General features: G+C 47.8%; 1 protein-coding gene across 1 annotated transcript; it reads right to left on the reverse strand.

Annotated features, from left to right (window-relative positions):
• Nucleotides 1–911: 911 nt before the first annotated feature.
• Nucleotides 912–11,574, reverse strand: MRTO4 (MRT4 homolog, ribosome maturation factor). The gene is made up of 8 exons (XM_044995836.1): nt 11,440–11,574; nt 9,618–9,676; nt 7,023–7,126; nt 6,435–6,516; nt 4,488–4,555; nt 2,889–3,040; nt 1,981–2,057; nt 912–1,239 (listed from the first exon to the last, which is right to left on the reverse strand). The coding sequence occupies exons 1-8, from the start codon at nt 11,465–11,467 to the stop codon at nt 1,087–1,089; spliced, it is 723 nt and encodes a 240-aa protein (XP_044851771.1). The 5' UTR covers nt 11,468–11,574; the 3' UTR covers nt 912–1,086.
• Between the last annotated feature and the right edge of the window lie 150 nt (nt 11,575–11,724).

The raw sequence follows: 11,724 nt of genomic DNA on the forward strand, positions 1-11,724 counted from the left end.
GGAAAATCACAGGTATTCTATGCTAGAAGTTGGAGTGGAGAATTCTTCTATTTCAGTGGTTTTCAACCTGTAGTCCACAGACCTCTGGAGTTTTCAGACTATATCTAGGGGTTCTGGTTGGCATTACCATAGAACAGTAGTTTTCAACCTGTAGTCCGCAGACCCCTGGGGGGCTGCAGAGTGCCTAAGATTTCAAAAGGGGTCTGCATGTGAAAAGAAGTTGAAAACTGCTGCTCTGTTACCATTCCACACTGAGAAATATGCCATGCCTGAGGGAAGCTGCAGTAGTTCTGGTGATGCACTGTTAAACAGGCTCAGTGAAGACAGAAGGAACTTACTAAAAGATGGCAGAGGCATCCTTTGGCTTCAGGGGTAATTTAGTCAGTATCTGCTCTCAAAGGAGGAGGGGTAGCTCAGTGGTTTGAGCACTGGCCTACTAAACCCAGGGTTGTAAGTTCAATCCTTGAGGGTGCCACTTAGGGATCTGGGGCAAAATCAGTACTTGGTCCTGCTAGTAAAGGCAGGGGCCTGGACTCAATGACCTTTTGAGGTCTCTTCCAGCTCTGAGAGAGGGTCTCTTAGCTGTAGAATTAAGACAAAACCCAGCATCCTAGGCCCTATTAATTAGCACCTTCTCCTTTACAGAAGAACTGTTTAAATGCAACTTGGCTCCATACAACAGTCATTTCTAATGCAAAGTGAGCAGTTCAAAAGCAATTTTCTCTAGAGAGAAAGGATGATGGGGCAGTGAAGTAGATTTGCAGAGATATGGCTCAAGTTTGAACAATAAGCACAGAGTGGAAAGGGTTACACTTCCTACATGAAACTTTAGGCTGCTCTCAGGTTCTGCACATTTTCTCCTGGCCCAGGGATGCTCAAAGAGGCAGTCAGAGGCGGCACAAGCAAGAATCCAAAATTTCTACTTAATTTTATATATAAACCATTTGCATCATCTTTGATAAATAGCAAGTCTGTAGGTTGATCAACTTTGTCCTGCTGCACCTGAGGGAGAGTACCCATGGACTTTAGTGGACTATTCTTGAAATAGAACAGACTGTCTCTAATGTCCTATAGGGGGTCTTTCAGTTAATTGCCATTGTCTTCTTCTTCGTCGTCCTCCTCCTCCATCTCTGAGGTTTCTTCTGTCTCTTTCACCAACTGCTGGAAGTCTCCTGTCTCAGAATGCCACATGCACTTGATGGTCACTTTAAACTCTGCCATCTCATAGCCAAAGAGTTTCTGAAAGGGAGACAGGAACTTGTCACTCATACTGCTAAGCCTCCACATTAAGTAACACCTTTCAACTGGATTATGACACAACTGGGGATATAAGCAAGAATCAAAGGGTGCATATTAATATAAGGATAAGTTCAACTTGAGGTAGACCAAAAGCATGAAGCTATTTTAATGCAGACTTTTCCCTTCAAGCTCGATTAGATGGATCCCTTCCTCAGTCCATGCCACTCCTGGGCAGCTATGATTTTACTGCTGGTTTCAAAATGCACAGTATAAAACTAGAACGCAAAGGCAGGATTCATATCTCAACATGCAAGACATTTAATTCTTTTAGCAATACCTGGTCTATCATTCATCATTCTAGTAATTTCTCCGTGTGATCTTGGAATTAAACAATACCTGTCTCAGCACAGGGTATTTCTCAAGTGCTCAGCTGGACTCCATCTGCATCTCGGGCTATTCTTCCAGCTGGTCATTAATCCCCAGTCAAGTATTATTGCTTAGCAGCCAAAACAGCTCTTAAGGATGCGTATTACAACCCTAATCAACAGCAGCTATGCGTTATTGTTAATAGCCAGAACTGGATTCATTTGATTTGAGTACATATGGTCTCTCACACTGAATTCAATCTACTGGCCACACTGATTTGTAATTTCATGAAAGATCCACAGGACTTGTTACTGGATGGAAATAGTGGCTGCCTGTGAACTATAGCTGCATAACTGCTGCTAATACATTACTCACCAAGACACGAGCCTGTTCAGGGGTCAGAACATCCCCTTCCTTGCAGACTTCATAATCAGAAAGCAGAGTCACGACTCCTGCAGGAACAGGGAGGAAGAAGGGGATCCAGGCAGGGGGATGAATACCACATGAGGTTAGAGCACACTGGAGCTGCTGTGGTAATCAGAGCTCCCAGCCTGGTTCTCTATTGCTGACAGCATAGAGTAATGAAGCTTCAACTCAGCAGGACAATAAATTGGTTTGATTTTTACATAGGCAGACAGTTCAGTGAGGAAATGTAATATAATGTAAGGCATGTATCAGTTGTTGAAATTAATATGCAGTGTAAACCCACTTCAGCGACTATTCTCTTAGCAGGTGTTTGCTTCATACCTGTCCTCTCCCAAATGCTGAGTCCCCACGGCTCCCCCATTTTCATGCAATTACTAGTTCAGGCTGCTTCCTTCCTCCCAATTCCTTTGACAGAAACAGGAGACTTCACACAACCGCCTGTGGCTTTACCAAGGCATATAATAAAGTAAATAAATTACATTTTCCATGAGAAATCCTTGTGACTTGCAGGTCAAGCCCAGCTGACTGATTTGAAAAACCCAGGCATGTAGGAGATGGGGCCTTCATCTGGTGCTCGGCTTCTCCTGACCAGCTCAGAGACAAGAATATTACGATATAGAATAAACAATTCCAGTGCCAACCATAGGAGGAGGAAGGGGGTTTTAATATTAGATGTTCCCTGCTGAACATATGCTCTGACTTCTGCATCCATCATCTAACATTCTCCCTGCCAGGCCTTTCTGCATATATGCTGACCAAGAGGTTACTAACGTTTATTAAATAAAAGCCAGTAAGTCTGGAATAATTTTAGTGGCAGAAAGTTAATTATGATCATATGCCCCAGCCAGCTCACATACCTTTCTTCAAAGCCGTTGGCAATCCCAGCTGCCGTAATTGAGGCTCCATGGAGTGGGGAAACTGCTCCAGGGGCCCTGTGTCCAGGCTTACCGTGAATGTTGCCTTGTTACCTGCACGGGCAAAGTCCACCTCTTTGAACTGAGAGAACCATCTGGGGGAGGGGGGGGGGGAGGAAACAAGAGTATTACTTATTTAAGAAACCTCCAGCTACAGAATAAACCTCACTTGGGATGGGTCAGCCTTAGAACTCATCTATCCTACTCCAAGAGGTGCGGACATTGTGAAATCAGCATCTGTGGCTTTTGTACTACTGCTCATCACTGCAGTATCCAAACACCTTCCATGCACAACAGATCAGCAGTAATAAGGCCCAGAGTAATTTTTTTTTTTTTGGCGGGGGAGAGTCTTGGGGAGGGTGGGGGATATGGGGGAAAAGAGCGAGTGAGGTTGTAAATGTTCTGTTGATGGTGGAAAAGATCTACGTGTAAGCAGGGTTGCAGTTTTTTCTGCTATCTCGTTAAAGAAATGCATCCTTTTCAAGCTAGGTTTACAATTCCCTCCTCCCCCCCAGCAGAATTCCTCTAGTTAGCCTGGGTCCCCAGGCCGGATGACAGGCCAGCTTCCCAAGAGATGTTCTACTGCTTCCACACGCTCTCTCCTGCACAGGCCAGCAATACCAGAAGGTGATTTGTACTTGTGTCCCTGTGTGTAGGTAACTCTTGGGGATTCTGGAAAGCTTTGCAGCTGTTTGAGCCCACGCTAATTTTACAGGTAAGTGCAAGTTATTTTAGAGCAGGGATTGGCAACCTTTGGCACACAGCCAGCCAGGGTAAGCCCCCTGGGAGGCCGGGCCGGTTTGTTTACCTGCCGCATCCACAGGTTTGGCCGATCGCGGCTCCCACCGGCCGCGGCTTTCCGCTCCAGGCCAATGGGGGCTGTGGGAAACTGCACGGGCCGAGGGATGTGTTGGCCACTGCTTCCCACAGCCCCCACTGGCCTGGAGCGGCAAACTGTGGCCAGTGGAAGCTGCGATCGGCCGAACCTACGGACGCGGCAGGTAAACAAACTGGCCTGGCCCGCCAGGAGGCTTGGCATGCAGCCTGTCAGGATAAAGCTTGATGATCCTTGTGTTAGAGCATGAGATTCAGAAAAGGAAAAGTCCAGTCGCTGTGTTTGTGGGGTGGTGGGCTGGAGATTGCTTAAGCAGTTGCTCACCCTGTGGCATTAGATTTTACTCTTATGGACACTACCCAGTTCAAATGGACAAGTGTAGTTCAACATCTCCAAGAAAGCAGCCATGTGCGTCAGAGTGTAGCACCTCCCATTCTCTTTTCAATCATGGCATAACCTGCGGTAACTTTCCCCTGCCTTTTCCACCGTGAGCCTTTCCCATCGCAACTCCAAAGGGAGGTATGCATTGAAGCATTTTAAGCTGAACATTGCCATGAGACCAGCATCAAAGAGAGCAAGAGACCTGTTGCCAATAGTGGCTTCTATTTCAGTACAGAAGAAGAGGCTCAGTCAACTTCAATTCTTTCTCAGTCAAGATGCAACACTGGTGGCCAGTGTGCCCCTTTGTTACCCCCACAGATACTTACTCGTTCACTTCTTCTTTGGTGCGATTGGTGAACAGGAGACCCACTTCACCTTTTAGGTGTTTGCTGACCTGGAAGATAAGCAATATGTGGAATTCAGCAGTGCGCTTAACCCGGGCTGTGCTGAAGCCTCCTAATAGCAAGGAGCTTACTGAGGAAGCCCAGATAATTCAGAGGACTCAACCCTCAGATTTGCAGATCTTGACTAATCAGCCCCAATGTGTCTTGCAGCCCTTTGGTGCTGTGAAGAAGACTAAATTAAGGAGGACCAGATGTAGATGGCAAGTCTATTTCAGGAGACTTTTCCTCCTGACATGAAACCTGTTCTGTGGCTGAAGGAAGCAGTGGCTTGGCAGGACATTCCAGATGTAAACTCTGGAGAAAGGAGTTTAGATTGTGGGAGGTGGGAAAGGGTATGAATCACTGGCCTAAGAAAAAATTAAGATCAAGATTCTCAGATGTTTCATGAGGAAAAGTTGGGGAAACCCCATTTGAAAAGTCACTATGATCTAGTCATAGAATTGCTGAAGAAGAAAAAGGAGTTAAACAGAATTTTTGGACTCCTGTGAGGGCTCTTAGCATCTGAGTTTAGTTTTTCAAACTGTAGTAAGAATTCCATAGGGTTGAGGCTCCAAATTATTTTTAAAGCTTGGATGGATGAATTCAGACTATTCACACACTGACTGCAGTCCTCCTTCAGTGAGAGGGTAAAAAGATTTGAAGACATCTGCTAGTGGAGGTCCTTCGAGCTCTCCCAACAATTCTGCCTCCACAGCAAGAAGATTAAGCAGCAATGGCTGAGAGATGCCACTTGTACCTGCAACCCAGACCTTCAGGACTGAGTTGCTATAGTACTAACAAGGAATGTCCCCAATTAGGTATCTTGTGAGCAAGGCACGGTGATTTTATCCCTCACCCCACAACACGCTGGAAGGAGGAGAGGTAAATGCTGCAACATCCTTGTGCACCCTTCCTTTGGTGAACTGATTAAAAAGACAAATTTCTTACTGTAGTGGAAGAACTTACGGTGAACAAAGCTACACTGATGTGACGCTAACCACCACCAGAGTCAAAAGGCTGCCCACACTGGAAATGGGACTGTTGTCAAAGGCAACTTGCCTAAAGAGCTACGTATCAGCGAAGGACCGGCTTTATCATCATCATTGTGGTAGTGCTTAGGCGCCCCAGTCGTGGACCAGGACCCCTTTGTGCTAGCAGAAAAATGGTCCCTGCCCCCAAAGAGCTGACAATTTAAGTCAGGGGTCTCAAACTCAGTTTACCTTAGGGCCAGTGCCAGTCCTCAAATCCTCCCAGCGGGCCAATAACGTCACTGAAGATGGTGTTCACGCCACCTCCCAGCCTGTTTCCCACCATTTTCCCTTGGCCGCATGCTGCCCCGACTGACTCTGCCTGGCAACTAATGATGCTGCCTCCATGGCTGACTAGTGATGGTATCTCTGTCCCTCTTCCCCACCCAATGGGAGCTGCGGGGGCGGCGCCTGCAGTGGCAGCATGGCTGTATGGGTCTCTCCTCTGCCAGCAACAGCAGGGATAGAGAATCGCTTGCAGGGAGCAGAGCTGCCCAAGGTGAATGACACGTTGCCGAGTGCAACTCCTGGGAGGGTCCCAGGAGCAGCAGGATGGAGCAACATTCGGGGGAAGGGCATGTGAATCTCTCCTGCCCGCTTCCCCGCCCCCTCTTTCCCCAAGCTGGCAGCCTTGAGGGCCAAATAAAATAACTTTTTAAAAAGTTTCCATGGGCTGCAGTGGGGAGGTTCTCGGGCCGGGACTTTGAGACCCCTGATCTAAGTATCTGAATCCCATTTACTGCAGATGGAAGAGTATTGATCCATTCTGGCTCTCCAAAGCAATTCTTTATTTTCTCTTGAGATTTACAGAAAATAAGGCTTACTTCCAAAACATGCAAAAGCTATGGAAACCAGAACATACCTGGTGTAAGTTCTCTTTGTACTCATCAGCTGGCCCCCGTCCCAGTGCCACCATCATAACTTTGTTTTTCCCAAAGAAAATCCTATTGGAAAAGAAGGAAAAGAATCCATCATGATGGGCTCAGTACATCTGCAGAGTTGAATCAGGGATGAAGATGGGTTCTCAATCGGGGAGTCGCAGCTTCTCCCTTTTTAAGGGTTGGGGAAGGGGATCCTGAAACTTCTCTCTTGTAACCTAAGAATTAGGAAAGTTACTGTTCTGCCCCAAACAGGAGAGGGAAGGAAGGTGAGAGTCACTGCATCACTTTAGCTCTGCGTGCCAGTGCCTGAAAGATGCAGCTGCCATGGAACACTGCCGTTGTTTAAATCCTAGGGTTAACCCCAGCACTACAGCCAAGAGCCCCAAGCTACTTCCTGGAAACTCTCCTCTTGAGGGGTGGAAGAGAAGAAAATTCATAGAGCTCTTCTAGCAGCTTACCTCCCCCTCCCACAGAACTACGTACAGTAATCTAAGGTATGTATACACCTATAACACAATATTCATGATCGCTAGCCCTGAGGGGAAGCCATCTCGGAGACTACTGCTCACCTGCTGTGCTTCCAGGCACTTCTGATATCCTTCAGCTTGTTGTTTCTCATGTTGACGACAGAGAAGATAAAGAGATATTTGTAGGTGTCCACACATTTCCGCAACTATAGGAGAACATGATGTTGAGCAGTTATAGCAAACATCAGAGAAATCCCCATTGCATACCAATGCGTTTCTGCAACAGCTTAAACACAGAAGATGGGATGGAAGGATTGTTCAAAAATTCTATTCATGGCAACATCTCTAGCACCCCAGCAATATCAGGCACTCCATAGAACTAACAACTATGATTTTGATGTGAGATTCTCCATTTGAACTAATCAATTGTAAAACTTTTTTTTTTACATTAAAATAAGCTATATATTATGCAACAAACAGGATTTGCTAAACTCTCTCTTTCTCCAACCCGTAGCCAGTCAGCCATAGCGATTGTTCACCATTTGGTCTGTTCCGACGCAACCGCGAAGGATTGACGGCCTGAGAGTCCAAAATCAGAACAGACTTGATGAACCCATGTAATAGGAGGTCTGCCTCTGGGCCGCCTCCACCCCTCAGTTGGTGGAATTTTATCCTGGATGTTACAAGCCACCTGGAGTACAGCGTTTGCTGGAACATCTTGTGGCATCCTTGCGACATGCCCAAAAAGCATAAGGTGCCACCTGCGGACAACGGCCCCGGTAGTCTGTAGACCCAAACGACCATAAACATCTGCATTACAGATGAAGTCATTCCACTTTATGCCCAATATATGATGTTGACATTGTGTGGAAAGCCTGCAGCTTTGCCCAGTCCGCGTGGCATAGCGTCCATGTTTCACAGCCGTACAACAGTATGGGAAGGATACAGCTCGAATAAATCCTGAACTTGGTTGTCATACTAAGATGATGTTAATTCCATATCCATTGTAAACGGCCCATGGCAGTTGCTGCGATGCCAATCTGATGGGGAACCTCGGTGTGAGAACTGGAGGAGCTGGTAAGTATAGAACCCAGATTGCAAAAGCTGGAAACTGATTTGACAGTTTCATTGTTCAAAGAGCTTGGAGTCGCAGGTGGACCTGGTCTTAGATTTTGCAGTTTTGTCTTTGACCATGAAACATGGAGACCAATCTTAGCTAACTCCTCCTCCACATGCTGGAGTGCCTCACAAAACCTGTTGGGACTCTGTATTAAAAGAACAACGTCATCAGCGTAGTCAAGGTCTGTGAGCGAGACACCACCGATCTCAATGCCTGTGGACCTGACAGAATGCTGCATTATGAAATCCATTGCCTGGCAAAAGAGAGCAGGGGCCAGAAATGAAAACCCTGCCTAACACCAGATACTGATTTAAAAGGCAGTGACATCCGGTTCCCCAGACAAACATGGGCAGTGGTTCCATTATGAAGCTCTCTAATCAAGTCCATCAAGGTGTTAGGGACACCTATACCCTTTAAGGCCTTCCATAACATGACATGGTCTACTGAATCAAATGCAGCCTTAAGATCAATATACGCTACGTGTACGTGCTTCCTGAACTCGCGATGTATTTCTGACAATAAATGAGGGGCCAAAATGGTGTCTAATGTGGACCCGTTCCTCGTAAAGCCTGACTGTTGGGGACAATGCTTCCAATGCAGCAAAGGCTCCAGGCGTGCCAGCAAAACATGCGCAGACACCTTCCCTGGAACAGAGAGCAAGGTGATCGGCTTGTAGCTCTTACATTCATCGCGTGGTCCTTGCCCTTGTGGAGTTAGATCACAATGCCGTCCTTCCAGGTGGTTGGCAAGGTTCCAGTTCTCCACACCAGACAAAAGATGGCCAGAAGTGATTCAGCTACAGGATCAATAGCCATGATTAGCTATTAGCAGCTCTGAGGGGATGCCATCTGCACTGTCTGCATGTCCATTTTTCAGTTCAGAGATGGCACACTTCACTTCATCCATTGTTCGTGCATTGGTACAAATGTCTGGATCCAGAACTGCAGTGACTGCCAGATCATCCAGCTCTGAACAAGTGGCAACACTTGTTCAGGACACTGTTCCATCCAGCGTGAGAATGTCATCATCTGATTTACATGGATGGCCTTGGCTGTTGTTCAGGATGCTGTTTGTAGTGACTACCTTGACCGCTAAAGTGCATTACGTAACTCAACCATTAAGCCCACTGTCCTGCCCCTGGTAGAAGCCAATACCTGAAGAGACCAAGATGCCTCAGTAACGTAGTTGGTCAATTGTATGACCCAGTACACAGACAGCACGACAAATTCTTTTATGACCCTTGTGGCACTCAGCTTAAGCCCTGAGGAAGTTTTACTGTATGCCCTGTAACTTTTTTTTTTATAAGAAAATTAACAGATCTTTAATGAATTCACCTGACACAACAGTTGACCATTCTCAAAGTGCGTCTTTTCTATATTTCTGGGGTGTAGTTCAATTGCCTGTGTGTGTCTCAGTTTCCCCACATCTGGAAAGCAGGTAGTGAGACTTAGTGTGTGTAAAGTATATTAAGAGCCTCACAGGAGGAGATTCTACAGAAGGGAAAGAGCATATCTGTTTTTCTCCGATATAGAATGGAAAACTAAATGCAACATCTTATGACGTATGTTCTTACTTACCTCTTCTATTAAGCTCTGTTTGACTTCTAAGCCTTTCTTTGTGGTTTTTGTTAGGGAAACTGAAAGGAAGAAGAAGAGCGTCAGCATTATTGATAACTTGGGCACTGGTTATTTAAAGTACAATTAAAAAGCACAGAAATGTGGCTGCCAAATACACTCTGGACATCAGCTTTAATGAACTCGAAGACTTTTCACTCATTTCTAGAAGACCATGTGCAACCTTCTAGCACTGCTGCTTTGCTGGGCACACCCGCATGGTTGTAGGATCACAGTTTCCTTTACTGATTAAAACCATGAGCTACAGACCATCATTTAAGTAAAACATTTCAAGGATTCATATTGCACTGACGTGCAACAGGCACATCACCAGATACTTGCATCATCCCTGGTAGGAGACAAGAAACTCATGAATAGAAAGTAAACATCTTTACTGAGGCTGCCATTTGGTTCTATAATTCCCATACCAACTAACACAGCCTATTCTGCCTAATGTCTGCACACAACTCCCCCACCCCCAAGGTCAGTAACAATGAGGAGTCTGGTGGCACCTTAAAGACTAACAGATTTATTTGGGCATACGTTTTCATGGGTAAAAAACCCACTTCTTCAGATGAATGGAGTGAAAATTGCAGATACAGGCATAAATATATACTGGCACATGAAGAGAAGAGTTACCTTACAAATGGAGAACCAGTGTTGACAAGGCCAATTCAGTCAGGGTGGATGTGGTCCACTCCCAATAATTGATGAGGTGTCGTCAATACCAAGAGAGGGAAAATTGCTTTTGTAGTGAAGGTAACTCCCTTCTCTTCATGTGCCAATATATATTTATGCCTGTATCTGCAATCTTCACTCCATCCATCTGAAGTGGGATTTTTTTTACCCATGAAAGCTTATGCCCAAATAAATGTATCTTGAAGGTGCCACCGGACTCCTCACTGGTTTTGTGGCTACGGACTAACTACCCCCTGATACTCATACCTCAGTGGGTCAGTAGCCAAATTAACAATCAACATTACCCAAAAGAGCCACAGTAGTCTGAATCCGTTGTTTTGTGTATATATATCTATATTATTCTCACAGCAAACTGACTGACCAAGTATTCTACAATGGGTTTAAAAACATAGTAAAAGCATCCTGAGTGGTTGTTAGTTAGATCGCAGTGTTTTTATATCACGTGCTGGACGGAGCCGCAGGAGACCCATTCAAGAGCCCCTTGCGGCTCCCACGCCGCAGTATCATGGTGTTACAGCAGCCAGGGACCCACTGAGGGAGGAACAGACCCCACCGGGGGCTCCACCTCAGCGGGGCACGGAAGCTGCCAGCGAAACATGAGTGGCCCTGCCCGGCCCCAGAGCCTCCCGCCTGCACAGGAGCCCCGGCGCCGGGCGGGGAGGGCAGAAAGGGCCCCCAGCCCAGTCTCAGGGAGGGGAAGGGGCAGGTGGTGAGCTGAACTGGGCAGGTAGGGCAGAAAGGGCCCCCAGGCTTGGGGGGGGCTCCCTGGGTGGCGGGGGAGAGAGTGCCCCCAGCCCAGGCTCGGGGAGGGGGCAGGCGGTGAGATGAGCTGGGGGGGTCCCAGGCTCGGGGGGGAAGGGCTGGGCGGGGAGGGCAGAGAGGGCCCCCAGCCCAGGCTCGGGGAGGGGAGGGGAGGGGGCAGGCGGTGAGATGAGCTGGGGGGGTCCCAGGCTCGGGGGGGGAAGGGCTGGGCGGGGGGGGGGGGCAGAGAGGGCCCCCAGCCCAGGTTCGGGGAGGGGGCAGGCGGTGAGCTGAGCGGGGGGGGTCCCTGGGCGGGAAAGGAGGAATGGCGGGGGGGGTCACTCACCCTTCTTGTCCCGCTTGGACTTAGGCATGGCTCGCACGTTGCGGCCCCAGCTGAGCGCGCCAAGGCCCCTACGCGCCGCGAGGGCTGCCGGGATAGGAAGCCTCTGGAGGTGCCCGAGGAGGTGCCTGACCGCAGCGGCCCTCGCTGGGGTAATCCCTCCCCCACAGCCGGCCCCGCGCGCCCCTTTCCGCGAGGAGGCTGCCCCCTACGCCGCCGTTATTCCAGCACAAACAGCCGACCCTGCCCGGGAGAGGATTTTTCCCCACTCAGGCGCTCAGAGGCAGC

The sequence above is a fragment of the Mauremys mutica genome, chromosome 21 (genome assembly GCF_020497125.1).
Source record: "Mauremys mutica isolate MM-2020 ecotype Southern chromosome 21, ASM2049712v1, whole genome shotgun sequence".
Lineage (NCBI taxonomy): Eukaryota > Metazoa > Chordata > Testudines > Geoemydidae > Mauremys > Mauremys mutica.

Excerpts from the sequence above, each read along its gene's own strand:
- MRTO4 (XM_044995836.1), bottom strand. The coding sequence starts at position 11,467 with ATGCCTAAGTCCAAGCGGGACAAGAAGG. Across the intron at positions 3,041-4,487 it reads ACCAAAGAAGAAGTGAACGA|ATGGTTCTCTCAGTTCAAAG; the intron begins GTAAGTATCTGT and ends CCCCTCCCCCAG. Across the intron at positions 1,240-1,980 it reads CTGAACAGGCTCGTGTCTTG|AAACTCTTTGGCTATGAGAT; the intron begins GTGAGTAATGTA and ends TCTCCCTTTCAG.